Source organism: Daucus carota, chromosome 7, assembly GCF_001625215.2.
Source record: "Daucus carota subsp. sativus chromosome 7, DH1 v3.0, whole genome shotgun sequence".
Classification (NCBI taxonomy): domain Eukaryota; kingdom Viridiplantae; phylum Streptophyta; class Magnoliopsida; order Apiales; family Apiaceae; genus Daucus; species Daucus carota.
Window position 1 is genome coordinate 6,075,434 of NC_030387.2, and position 14,207 is coordinate 6,089,640.

At 34.3% G+C, this 14,207-nt stretch overlaps 2 protein-coding genes across 3 annotated transcripts; both read left to right on the forward strand.

Moving 5' to 3' along the window:
- Nucleotides 1-167: 167 nt before the first annotated feature.
- Nucleotides 168-5,129, forward strand: LOC108194488 (tRNA (carboxymethyluridine(34)-5-O)-methyltransferase). Of its 2 annotated transcripts, none has more exons than XM_017361443.1 (3): nt 168-307; nt 3,423-4,472; nt 4,798-5,129. In XM_017361443.1, the coding sequence occupies exons 2-3, from the start codon at nt 3,460-3,462 to the stop codon at nt 4,880-4,882; spliced, it is 1,098 nt and encodes a 365-aa protein (XP_017216932.1). In that variant the 5' UTR covers nt 168-307; nt 3,423-3,459; the 3' UTR covers nt 4,883-5,129. The 2 variants fall into 2 exon arrangements, with proteins under 2 accessions (XP_017216932.1, XP_017216931.1); XM_017361442.2 differs by having other exon boundaries at nt 176-307; nt 3,392-4,472.
- A 3,478-nt stretch (nt 5,130-8,607) lies between these two features.
- Nucleotides 8,608-10,826, forward strand: LOC108194499 (non-specific lipid transfer protein GPI-anchored 2). Its single transcript, XM_017361464.2, has 3 exons — nt 8,608-9,208; nt 10,065-10,127; nt 10,488-10,826. Exons 1-3 carry the CDS (start codon nt 8,818-8,820, stop codon nt 10,613-10,615), a joined length of 582 nt encoding a protein of 193 aa, XP_017216953.1. The 5' UTR covers nt 8,608-8,817; the 3' UTR covers nt 10,616-10,826.
- The last annotated feature ends 3,381 nt before the right edge of the window (nt 10,827-14,207 follow it).

A 14,207-nucleotide genomic window follows, 5' to 3' on the forward strand; every position in this document is an offset into this window, starting at 1 on the left:
AAAATTTAAAATTAAGATTATTTTACGTAAAATTTTAAAAATGACGCATTATAATGTATTAAAATGTTTAAATAAAAATATTTAAAATGTTTAAATAAAAAAATTTAAAGTTTATAATGTATTATAAAATATTTAATGTTTAAATATCTAAACGTAAATTTGACGAATTTGAGTTTTTACATAAGTTTGCGAACGCCAATGAATGCTCTGGCAGTTGCAATTAATCGAAGTCAGCCCTAGTAATCTGAATCAAGGTTGTTTGTTGCTGCTTCATCTCCCATTTCACTCGGCGCTTTCTTCTCTTGAGGTAAGAAATGCCCCCCTTTTGTTTTTCAGCATTGCTTTATTTTTTGCTATTGATGCTTCTTTGTTGTCCAACACAACCATACTTATTTGTCTGTTAGATTCACCGTGCGGATGAATCTATAGTGTTTTCTTGCCCACTTTATATTCACAAATCGATTTTAAGGTTGTTTTGATTATCCAATTGTTAATGATGCTAACTGTTTGATAAAAGTCCTCTGTGAGTTTGGTGTTTAGGTAACCAGTACTTAACTAGACATATTTTACATTTCTAACTCTAACTTGTATTACCACATGAAAGGGTCACTTTAGAATCATATATATGGAAGAGTCAAATATCGTGTTTTAATTTCCGAGTTGTAATTTTGTTAGTTGACTGGATAATAGCAAAGTTTGATAAAATGGGCTGCAACACATTCGAGCCTACTATGGTTTACTTGTCAGAGCCAGAATCAAGCATTGAGAATCTCTAATTCCCCCTGCTTAGAATTATATGTAAGATTGCATTTTTTGGCAATGTTCTCGGTGAACTTGATACGCCCACAAAGTCACAATTTCACCTCCACAAGAGTTGCATTTAAGTAAATGCGGCCAGATCACTATGTGCAGATGATCTCCAACATAAATTTTCCAATAGAAACTTCTATTAGCTTAGGAAAATGTTATTCAACTGTTAATTTCATATGCTCTTCTTCTAAATACCTGTAATCTCATCATATTATGTCGAGTGTTAGTTCACCCCATTGTGCAATCACATTCCAGTGTACTCCCAATACAAGTAACTATTAAAATATGCACAAAAGTATTCTTCAAGCTAGAAACTCATAAGAGCTTGTCAAAGTACTTTCTGTGAAAAACGTCTATATGCTGCAAAAAGTATTTTATCTTCTCTCCCATAAATTTCTGAAACATACATCAGAAAGCTCCCTCTATAAAGATAATCTAACTTTATTAACCTTTTTGTAATATTCTAGTTATTTACCTTATAAAGTATGTCTTATATTAATTATAAATTTATAATATAAAATACATGCTCTCAAGATGTTCATGATGACCATGGAAAATTTACCTCTCAAAAATTAACATCTTGGAACACGTAATTCCTTGACTGTGAATAGATCTGTTTTTTGTAAATAACAAACAACTTTGACCTAGTGCCACACAAATGAGAGGTTACTGGTTCAATTTGCTGACCGTTGATGTTTACTTTACGTCCCAACCTAGGTTATCTCACCCAAGGTGTCTTGGAATACCTAGAAATCTAAGTAAAGGTTGCCATCCCATCCAATTTAATTGGTTAAGAACATGTTGAAATCTGGCCTCTGGGATATAACAGGTTATGGTGATGATAATGTGGAGTTAAGTATTAAGGAAGGCAAGCTTGTTCAATTGATTGGGTTAAAAGATAATGTGAATTAAGTTTTAGAAAATGCCAACAGGCCGTTCTTTTTCTTTATTGTAGGAGGGGCTTCCCTTCTACTCGTCATTTATTCACTTATTTAATCTGGTTTGTATCTTGCTGCACATGCCTTTTGGTTTCTTATTAAAGCCCTAGAGATTGTAGAATATAATACGAAGGATGTCTTCGACGTTATAATTAATTGCCCACTTGTTATCCGCAAGTTTGAACCCTTAAAGCTGTTTATTTTGAAAACAAAGATAAGACTACGTAAGATGCAATGACTACGCCTAAGACTATAGCACATAGCAATATAGCATATGAAAAAATGGTAACAAAATATATTACCAGAGTGGGTGATCGCAGAAAAACGATGTATCTTCTTGTTGCACTGGCTTTTGCTTGGTTCAGCTTCTTCTGCACTGCTTACTTTATATAACACACCTTAGTTCTACCAATGAAAAATCCAACTTTTACTAGAAACAAATGGAAAAGAACATTTTACACAATTAAATTAATAATTTTACACATGCCCCATGAAAAATTGGTTAATGATAAGAAATGACTGAGAGAATAGTGCAAGACAAAGAAAGTGATTGATCAGGGGTGATTTGCAGTTGTATTGGAAGTTATGTTAATTCTGAAATGCATGACACTTCAATTGGTGCCTATCAATTAAATGTTTTAGTATTATTTAGATAAACCTTAAACAAAATGTAATCAAATGTCTGGTGTTCTTTTTCCATTTTAGTTAAAACAAAAAATTGAATATTCCTCAAAGGTTTATTTTTATAAGCTGATATATAAGTTAAAAAAATGAAATAGATGAATTCAAGCTTTGGATTTTCATATCTATCTACTGGTGTGTACAAACAAATTTAAAACTTAAGCAATAATGCAGACCTCCTAGCACAAAATTGGTGGTAATTTACCAAAGTTTCATAGCTTCAAGACAAGTCCCACTAGCTACTTTGTTTCTGGATGCTCTTACTTCTCTCTTCAGGGAAAAAAACAACTGCAGTGGCCTGCTGAACCGAGTTATTGAAGACACATGCATGATACATATATTTGTACTAGATTATGCATATATGTCAAAATGAATGGTTCCTTGATTGTTCAATCTGAAGTGTGTTAGGATGGTAAAGTATTAGGTTGAGTTATGATATTTGATACCATGTGTTTGGTTGAATGGTGTGATGAATATATTTAATTTAAAATATTTTTAATTAATAAATTTATTTAATTTAAATATTAATTAATAGTTATAAATATTTTTTGAGTCATTGTTTTATTTTTGTATCAACCATTTGCATGTAATTGTGTAAATAGAGATGAAAATATAAAATAAAATGTGATTCATGATGCCCATCCTTCATACATCATACCAAACACCCCCTGGAGTATAAAAAAATCATACCTTGGGTTTGCGGTACAGATTTATAAAGAAAATCACAATCAGACACCAGATATGATAATGCATAACCTAATACCAAAATAGCGCGAATCACACGAACCTGAAAGTCGTCAATTTTCTGGTTTACCGATATCGAATTATCATCCATATCATATGTGGATGTTGTAATGGGAATTGCTAGTTTGCCTATTCTGTCTGTATTATCATTGCTTTTTAGTTTGTAAGTTGTTATCATGGCACCAACGGACTGCAAGTATATCTGTTATGACTTACAGGGATGGTCATTGGTGTTGTATATCTCAACAGGTGGTTGAAAGGTGCTTCAAGTCCAAATAAAATAGTTATGAGTGGTTTCAGAACATGTGGTTCCTCTAAGTTGGGTACATCTGTTATTGGTGGTGAATATGATGCTCGGGATGAACAGTCTGCATCATTGAGCCCTGACATCAAAGAATGTTTAGCCTCAAGTGTACAATGCACTCCAGAAATTGAAAAGAAATACGTGCATCGTGTCTATGATGCGATTGCTCCACATTTCAGTTCTACCCGCTTCGCCAAATGGCCAAAAGTGGCTACTTTTTTGAATTCACTGGCTCCGGGGTCTCTCGTACTGGATGCGGGATGTGGAAACGGGAAGTATTTGGGCTTTACTCCGGATAGTTTCTTTATAGGCTGTGACATCAGTGCTCCACTTGTTGGTATATGTGCAGATAGAGGGCATGAAGTGGTGGTTGCAGATGCTGTAAATCTTCCTTATCGAACTGGTTATGGCGACGCAGCAATCTCTATTGCTGTTTTACATCATCTGAGTACAGAGATTAGGAGGAAAAAAGCAATAGACGAACTAGTCCGAGTTGTCAAATGTGGCGGCCTTGTTCTAATTACAGTTTGGGCTGTGGAGCAAGAGGACAAAACACTTCTTAACAAATGGACACCGCTAACAGATAAGTATGTTGATGAGTGGATAGGACCCGGCAGTCCACGGACCCGCAGTTCTTCGCCCTTCGCTGTTAGCAGTCCTTCATCCTCCACTCTTGAAAGCATTCCAGAGGCTGAGGAAAATGGTTCAAAAGAGAAGTTAAATAAGTTCAGGGATTCGTCTTCTGTCATGGAGGGTTCAGAAAACGGGCAAGTGGCCTCTGAAGCAAAAGATCACTTCATGGATTTTGAAGCCGGAGAAAAGAGTGAAAGCCATCAGGAATATTTTGTTCCTTGGCACTTGCCTTATCATCGAGCTGAAGTGAGTGGAGCTTCTGTAGGTGCTGTTGCAAATGGTCTGGCCAAGAAAGATGATAAGAAGGGTGCTATAGTGTACAACAGATACTACCATGTATTTAGTCAAGGAGAGCTTGAAAGGTAATGCATGATGATATCATAGATGGTACTTAATGAAGTTGGTTTTTTGTCTTCAGTATCAGAAAGGAATATAGCAAAACCAAGTATCCAAAAGCACAGCGAAAATTTTGTTTTAAAATTTAATATTCTTAGACTTGCTATTCCCTGAAATAGGATTTATCTGTCATTTTATCCTTTGACAAGAGTTCACCTTTTATGGATAGTAGTACAGTATATATGAGTTTTTCAGCTCTATAAGGAATGCACTATACATTTTTCTTTTCACTGCTTGAAGCTACTTTTCAATCCTAGTAACATCATCATCATTTTTGGTCCCCTTTTGCAGGTTAGTCTCTGGTATGAAAAATGCAGTCGTTGTTGATCGTTTTTATGACAAATCAAATTGGTGCATTATCCTTAGGAGGACGTAGTGACCATGCTGTAATGTGCAAGTATTTCATGTGAATGGATTTGCACAAAGTAAGCACTTTTTACTTTTACACATATAATTTCAATACCTTGTGCTTAGGTTCTTTGGTTAGGAATTCCTTCGCACTTGTGGGATTGCGTTGCGAGCTCTGTAGGTTGGAACATTTTTGGTTATATGTTCAACTGGATCAAATGAATACTATTTTATTTCTGATATTTTCTGTTGATTATGCTCTCTTTTATTCCCGATATGTTCTGTTGATTCAGTGCCATTTTTGTGTTCTTACTCTATACAGATTCCCATGAAATATCATTGGCATTTTGAGGGTCAGTTTTAGTTTCATTGTGCATCAACTTTGCAGAGTCTTTCCAGTTTCCTCTGCATCATACTTTACTGATTTTTTACACTGCATTACTTTGCATGTCAAAAAGCTTGTCTGAGAGAGAGACTAAGACTACCGTTTCTGAGTTTTGAATGCATATTGATCTGCTTTTGAAGTTTAAATATTGAACACGATCAAATATGTGACTGTGTCAGCTTATTTTTACCTTCTGTGTATTCTCTTATTACCCCTCCCTTATCTCAGACTCACTACTAAGTGAAATGACACATTTCAAACCTCAAAATAAATGTCATTGTGATAGACCTCCAATTTGCACACTTATGTGAGGTGCAAAGTCAGTGGGATTAAACGTCAGAAGTCTGTCCATAGTGGGGTGGAATTGTTTGTGTTGACACACTAAATTCTTGAGAATTAGTACAACATAGTTAACTAGTTCTCAGACTCAGCAGTGCAGACCGGGAGAATTCAGTTGCAGAACTTGCTTTTACTTGCTAAATTCAAAATTATAATTAAAATCCACAAAGTCTGAAATCTTACAAATTCACCAATAAAACGAATCATATTAAATGCTGAAGGATATCCAGCAAGGCAGCAACTACAATTAGAAATGCAGATCAAGTTAGCTACATGTGTAATGTGTTTATGTCGTCACATGTTTTTGTCTATTCATTACCCAGAACATTACTCCCTCCGTCCCTATTTATCTGTCCACTTTGGAAGTAAAAATTTGTCCATATTTATCTGTCCGTTTATACTTTCAAAACTAATTTAATGATAGTTTTTCAAATATATCTCCATAATTTCAATTTTCAAGGCTTGACTTATTTAAAACTTGGTTGAATTCATGTTTTCAAGACATAAAGTATGGGTATTCCACCATTTTCAAGATATTAATTAGAGGTATTTAATGAAAAAGTTTATACAATCAATTATTCCTTGGTATGTGTTTTTTTTCCAAAATGGACAGATAAAAAGGGACGGAGGGAGTAGTTGCAAATTTGTGCAATGGTTCTTGATATCACATGAGTGTCTATTGGCATTTGGCAGATAACAAGCACAATTATGTTTGTTTCTTACTGGAGATCAAACTCGATTAACTTAACTCGTATCGGTTCACGACTTAACTAATTTGACAAGTTTAACTCAATTTGGTTCACAAAAAAGTCAAATTCAAATTTGAACAATGACAAGTTTGTTGAGCGAACCCGATTCGAGTTAATTTGAGTCCCGAAATTCAAACTCGACTTGATAATTTATATAATGTACATGAATTATTTTTACTTTAAAAATGATAATTAGTAAGATTTTTTGATTTGGGCCATTTTATTTGTAAATAATATCATCTTGATGATGTTGGAAATTAAAGAAACAACACAAGAATGGACTTTTTTTTTTTAAGGAAATGGGCAGTTATATATATTGATTTAACAAGAACAAGAAAAACAAATCATGAAGGTCATAATAAAATATAAATCCTGAGACCCTTACAAAAAATATACATATAAATCAGAGACCGAAAAATTAACAAGAAAATAATAAAATCTTATCTGTTCAATATTGTAAAAGAATCAAATAGTAGCTGAGTCGTCAAACCCATCGATAAATTCTTCGAGGAAGACTTGAATGTGCTATTACTGATAAGTTTCTTGCAATTTCGTTTCTAAGATAAAACAGTCCAGATTAATGCGTTCACAAATAAGCAATGATCAACGACGACTACTGTGAACACGCAATGAACAACGACCATTAAAATAAATTAAGACGGTAATTTATTTAACTAGCCATTTATCTTTTTGGTTGATTGTGTAGTCTGTTGATAAAAGTGAGATTCGTATTTCGATCATAATCACGTGTCATTATGTGTGGCTCAGGAGCGTAGGCTAAAAACAGCAGAATGCGTATGTTGCGTTGGATTTGTGCTAACACCATGACAAATTATATACGAAATGTTACTTTTCGACGTTTTTTAAGTCTATCTCTAAGAAAATAAGGGAGGGATGTTTACGTTGGTATGGACGTGTCAGGCGCAAATGTAACTTAGCACTGGTTAGGAGAATCGAACACATATCGGTTCGGGACAAGAGAAAGAGAGGTCGGCCCCGTCAGAGATGGGCCAAGCAGTTAAGTTTGGACATGGAAGCCTTGAATCTCACCGGTGATATGACATTAGATAAGAATGATCGAAGATGGCGTATTATAGTAGTTGAGACTTGGTCTCGTAACTTATAGAGATGATGAGTGTTTTATCGTCATGCTTTATGAGAAAGATTCAGCTCAGTAATGCATTAGCGACAAAAGATTTTGAATATTATGGTGAGTTCCATGTGTCACACAATACTACTTTGTATTACACTAAGCGGGTGGTCTTTACACAAACAGCCTCCCTACTCTTCAGAGTGAGACATGATCTGCGTACATTCCTCCTCACACCCTGTTCTATGTTTGGTTTGATCTTTGTTTCTTCTTCTTAACCATATGTAGATTTTAGTAGAAAGACGTCCTGTGTCAATGTTTTTCGCTTCATACATATAGGAGTACCGGGGAAGAAGATGTGAAACTTAAAAAAGAAAAAGAAGTCCGAAAAAAAGAAGAAGCAGTACACGAATACGTAAATTGTTAGATTGTAACGGAGTTAACTCTGAATCGACTAGACTCGACTCGACTCGACTTGACTCAGGACTAAAAATCTGGATTTTAGATATCTATCATTTTTTATATTGAGTCATTTATGTTTGATTTATATGATTTTTGCATTTCATAGAATAATATACTCCGTATAAGTTACTCAACCAAGGAAAAAAAAATAAAAATACACGGATCATGTAATCGAAGAGTATAAGATTCTAACTACTTGATAGTTGTATTTGGAAAGCTAAAATGAAATGCGCAATACATGTGAACTAATGAATGTGAAACAAGAGACCTCACAGAGAGAGAATTCAAGGCCGTCAAATAATTGAGTCCTGAGTGTTAGTAATATTGGCAAAAAAGAGACGGTGTTTATAAAGGGGCGTGACGGAATGTTGCAGTTGGAGTGTGAGTGCAAGTGGGAAAGAAAGATAAAAAAGAGAATTTGTTGTTTGAAGAGCTCGCATATATCCAGGATGTCAAAATTTATGAGGGTCTGGTAGTAGTTGGAACAAGGGCATCATTTATTCTGGCCTGCCTAAAGTTTCGGAATTACCTTTAATTTTCCCACCCCATGTTACAGATGTCATCGACCCGTCACATACGTCCGATGATTGTTGCAACATATTTAATACCGATCATACAAATATATTACTCTATATTTTTGTGATTTTGTCTTTCAACGCGTGTTTTGATGTCTATTTTAGTTTCTGACGATTAAAACAATATTGTTGTGATTTTCTCTTTTTATGATTAATAAGCGCGGAAAGTATGTCAGAGACGTGTCTCGACGAAACTGATCCCTTACATGTATGCAGACAGTGCTGACCTAAAAACATCACAACACCTCATTCTCATAAATATCATCAACTGCATCTCCATCCTCTATTACAAATTTAATACTCCTCTGTAACCCTTTGGCAACTAAACCACTGTAGTTATTCCAAAGCTTATTTTCAAGTGCAATGGCTTCAGCAGCAATGCTATTCTTAACAATGATGGTGATATGTTACTACTCCGCGAATGCACAGGCACCTGCTGGAATGCCTGTGCAGTCGCCTATGGCAGTGACTGGCGTGGCACCGGCAGCAGGACCTGTTGGAGAAACAGATTGCACAACAGCATTGTTTGGGATGTCGGATTGTTTAGGATACGTGCAGCAAGGAAGCAATGCAACCAAGCCTGATCCGGCTTGCTGTCCAGAGCTTTCCGGGCTGTTGAAAAACCAACCAACATGTTTGTGCTTGTTGCTTGGTGATACTTCTTCCACTTTCGGCATTCAAATTGATCTCAGCAGGGCAATTGATCTGCCAAAGACCTGTGGTCTTCAACTTCCTGATCTTTCCGCGTGCCCAGGTTAGTACTCTCTAGTCTCTAGTACCTTGTTTGTAACACAATTTCACGCTTAACCTTGTTAAATCAAATATTCTCGGGACCAGAGAAATTTATCCAGTTGTCAAGTTTAAGAAAATAATACTATTCATTTATATATAAAAAATTCTAGTGTGATAGATTTCAAATAACACAATTTCACGCTTAACCTTGTTAAATCAAATATTCTCAGGACCAGAGAAATTTATCCAGTTGTCAAGTTTAGGAAAATACTATTCATTAATTTATATATGTTGAGATCGGGGAAAATATTCATTTATATATCAAAAATGCTAGTGTGATATACTACTGAGTTGCTGCTAAACTTGGGTAGAGGTAAATATTGAGTCCTGCTTTCACAAAACCTTTATCACTCAGTTTTCGACTTTTCGGAAATATATTAGCTGATGAATTAGTAGTTGTTGTTCTTGTTTCTTTAGTACCTTTAGTGGTTCCTATACCTGTCATGTTCCTTGGATTATTTACAAGTGGTATTCAAGCTCTGATTTTTGCAACTTTAGCCGCGGCTTATATAGGGGAATCCATGGAGGGTCATCATTGACTATTTTTTGAAATATTATTTTTGAGTTTATCCCAAGGCAACATATGCGCGTCTCAAAAAATTTTAATCTAATTAGGAAATCTAAATATATAACTCACTATATACAGAGTAATAGCAAAAGACAGTAGAGTAGAGAATTTAAAAATAAAAAAAGGGTGATTCGGATCGGAGAGGGAGGTTTATTAGAATTGGCACAAAATATTGGTAAACGACGAGGCATGATCCTTAAGAATGATATCTGACATTATGAACTCATTATCGGAATTTTTGCCCTTTCAGCTGCTCCAAGTCCAAGTGCAGGAGAAGCTCCAGCATCAAGTGGAGTACCTGCATATTCTCCAGGTACATGATACTTTACTCTTGTGCTATTCTCTTTTCGAAAAGCAAAATACTTCATATGTTCCCACTAGAAATTGTTTCAATTCAGAAAAAATCAGTGTTTATCAAATTACAGTGTGAATAGAGTATACATTTTAATTCTTGCATTCTATATAAACCACAAAGGCCTGTTTGGAACATCGGCACATGGAGAAAGGCCTCCAAGCCTGTTATAAATTTTGATATGAACACAAAATGATATCAGATCCTTAATCATTTTCTTCATTAGTATCGTTATCAATTGAGAGACTATATATCAGAATCACCGCTTAATTAGCAAGTTTCTCTTTCCCTAACTTAAGCAATTCATAATTTATACTGTAGGTGGCGTGACACTTGGCCCAGGTGTTGCAGCCAGTCCCGAATCTGCCAACAATGGGAATGGAGCTCCGACTATCGGCCCCTTTGGCCTTGCCTCATTTCTTGCTGTTGCAGTTTCTTTGTCACTTTGATTTTCTTACCAGTTCATTTTTGTTCCACAATCAAATCTGCAAAATTTGTAAGCTTAACATGTTCTTGAAGCGACCCTATTACATTGTTTATTTATTTCATATTATATACAATTTACACGTTATATTGTCGTCTCGAGTTGTAAACTACAGATTCTTACCGTTTAATAAACGTAGTTCAACTTAGAATACAACTGCATTCTGTTTCCTCTTATTGCAGATTCTCAATATCCATAATATATGTTTCATTTTATGGCATGTGTGAATTCAACACTGTGTCTTTGTGTGCTTTTTCAACTCAATTTTCTGTGAGGCTATAAATCACAAAGCAAGTGAATGATATTTGTCTTTAAGATCGATTACACTTTTATTTCTAGCTGATTGTCTACGTATGTATATTGTCTTGTGATTAGGAATTAGATATAGATCTTACAAGACTAAATTTGCAAAACGCGTCTCTCAACTTTCATTTATATCCAAATTTTAGTTGATTGCATATTCCAACTCTTTACATGTCTGAACTTTCATTTATATCTAAATTTTAGTTGATTGCATATTCCAACTCTTTATATGTCTGGACGGTGCATGTCAGAAACTGTTAGACCAACTCCCGTCCATCTTCATCATCATCATCGTTAGTGTTAAAAATTAAATGGCAGAATAGACTTATACCTTCTAAAATATAAATAGTTATCACTTTTTAATTAAAAACCCTAATCTCATGCTTCACAACTAAGCTTCATCTCAAAACTTTACTTTCATACTCGCTATCCAACACAAATTGTGTGTTGAAATAAGTAAAAAAAATGTGAAAGTGTCCTCTTTGGTGGGCATGACCAACTGAAGGGCATGACCAACTGAACAGACATATCTTTCAAAGTAATATTTATCAGTTTTGTAACATTCATATTTATATCAGTTATAGTCGTAGGTTATAAATAGCTTGTATATTTTATTTCATTTGTATTGTCCATCTTTTTTTTATCTCACTCTCTTTAAATTTTTTCTTTCAACAATTTTTCTATTCTGAAATTATGAATCCTAATAATTCTCAACCTCCAAATTCACAAAATTCAAATTCCAATTTTCCATTCCACTATCCAAATCCCTATTTTCCATTTGTTCAAAATGCTCATATGGAAAATACATACTTTGCAACGCAACAAAAACAAAATTTTAAATCTTAAACTCCCAATGTTTCATTTCCATTTCCAAATAATTTGTTTCCATTTACCCAAAATTCATAAATGTATCTTTTTCCATATGGTCATAACTTTCCAACACCACTTCACTAATTTGGAAACAACCCGACACCAAGAAATGATCAAAAATCTCCACTTTCACAATTTTCTAATTTTGATAGTAGAGATGTCACAGATTTAAATGAAAATAGCATTTAAGTTGAAGATATACAAGAAAATAGTGTTTTAGTGGAGATGGGATGAAGATAAGCTTATTTCTTTTTTTTTTTTAACCAGAAGAAGAAGATAAGCTTTTGATTAGTGCTTGGTTATATGTCACGATTGATCACTGATTGGTACTGATCAAAAGGGCGAATTTTTTGGGAACAAATTCATCAATATTGTGAAGAAAGTAATCTCGGTCTTATTAAAAGAGGCGTCGTGGCTATAAGAAACTCATTCGTCATCAACTTATAATGAAACACCATATCACAATAAAGTTGTGAAATCTCTAGTTCGTCCTAAAGGTACAAAAACAGCCAAAAGGAAAGGAAAAGGAAAGAAAACTGTCATAGATGTGGATGCTGAACGTAATGAAGATATGACAGTTGTTCAATGTAGGAAACTGTCTTTATCTGAAGAATTTAACAAGAACCATGTGAATCAGATGGATTTAAAGATCATTATGACAGGCACAAGTAAAATGACTGAAGCTCAGCGTGAAGTTCATGCATCGTTGGTCGAAGAAATAAGGAGGAAATAGTTTAGTTTCTCTAATTATGTTTTTTTATATTGTGTTGGAATTTCTTTGATTGTAATGTTTGGTTTGTTGTGTTGGGATTGTAGTGTCTAGTTTGTTGTGTTTGAATTGTACTGTTTGGCTTGTGGTGCTTGGATTGTGTTGCTTGGATTATACTGTTTGACTTGTAGTATTTGGATTGTCTCTGTTGTGAGCTAGTCATAATAAATCCGTTTAAAGTTTTATATAAGACTATCAGCTACTCATATCTATCACACATCTTGTTAACAGCAAACAACAAACACCAAACATGACCAATATTTTCAATATATACAAAGATTTTGCTTAGCAGATGTTCAAGTATGATGATGATAAATATGAGAAATATAGGCTGCATCTCTTTAACAAATTTCAAAGGGAAGGATCTTTATCAACATCTTGGGAAACAATATACAGAGACTATGAAGCAGGTTATGAACATCTAATGAAAGATTATTTTGCAGAAAATCCGGTCTATACTCCATAAACATTTCGTAAAAGGTTCCGAATGGGAAGACATGTATATCTTCGTATTGTGGATGCGCTTTCAAATTTCGATCCTTATTTTCAACAAAGGGTTGATGCACCAGGAAGAAAGGACTTATCACCTCTATAAAAATGCACTTGAGCCATGTGTATGTTGGCATATGAAGTGTCTGTTGATGTTGTTGATGAATGATGATTATGTATGAATTGAGGAGTCAACTGTAATTGAATGCTTAAAAAAAATCACTTATGTTATTTTATTATTTGAAAAAGAATATCCGTGAAAGCCAAATTCAAATGATGTTCGACGTTTATTAAAGATGAGAGAGGCCTGTGCTTTCCTGGTATGATGGGTAGTATAGGCTGTATGCATTGGCAATGGAAGAATTGTCCTAAAGTGTGGAAAGGGATGTTTTTGAGTGGTCAAAAATCAAAATGGGGTTCAAACACTCTTACTTAAGTGGTAGCCTCATTCGATCTGTGGATATGGCATGCATTTTATGGAGTTGCTAGATCTAACAATGACACAAGTGTGTTAGATCGGTCACCATTATTTGATGAAGTGCTAGAAGGTCGTTCCTCGGAAATAAATTATACGTTGAATGGTAACAACTATAATTTATGGTACTATTTAGTTGATGGAACATATCTAGACGATTTCACGTCCGTAAGGTGAGAAGATAAAATTATTTTCTAAATATTAGGAGGATCAACGAAAAGATGTTGAACAAGCGGTGTATTGAAGTCTTGTTTAATTATACGCGTCCTGCACAATTTTGGGATAAAGGAGACCTCGCTAGAATAATGATGGCATGCATTATACTCCCTCAGTCCCCTTTTATATGTCCATTTTGACTTTTGACTAGTCAAATTGATTATATTTTGACTGAAAAAAATAATAAAAATTATATCATTAGAAAGTATATTCTGTCTATTTTAATATGTAATTTTCGGATTTTAAAAAATAATGAATAGATAATTTGTAATATTTAGTCAAAAATTAGTCAATTTGACTCATCGAAAACCAAAATGGACATGTAAAAGACGATTGAGGTTTAGAATAACCTAGTTATAAATTACATATTAAATAAACAGATTAAGCTGGTATTAAGGGGACAATTTTTATTATCTATTCATTATTTTTAAAATC

Coding starts and splice junctions, on each gene's coding strand:
- LOC108194488 (XM_017361442.2), top strand. CDS start 3,394: ATGGTCATTGGTGTTGTATATCTCAACAGGTGGTTGAAAGGTGCTTCA. Junction 4,473..4,797: donor AGTCAAGGAGAGCTTGAAAG/GTAATGCATGAT, acceptor CCCCTTTTGCAG/GTTAGTCTCTGGTATGAAAA.
- LOC108194499 (XM_017361464.2), top strand. CDS start 8,818: ATGGCTTCAGCAGCAATGCTATTCTTAACAATGATGGTGATATGTTAC. Junction 9,209..10,064: donor TGATCTTTCCGCGTGCCCAG/GTTAGTACTCTC, acceptor TTGCCCTTTCAG/CTGCTCCAAGTCCAAGTGCA. Junction 10,128..10,487: donor AGTACCTGCATATTCTCCAG/GTACATGATACT, acceptor TTTATACTGTAG/GTGGCGTGACACTTGGCCCA.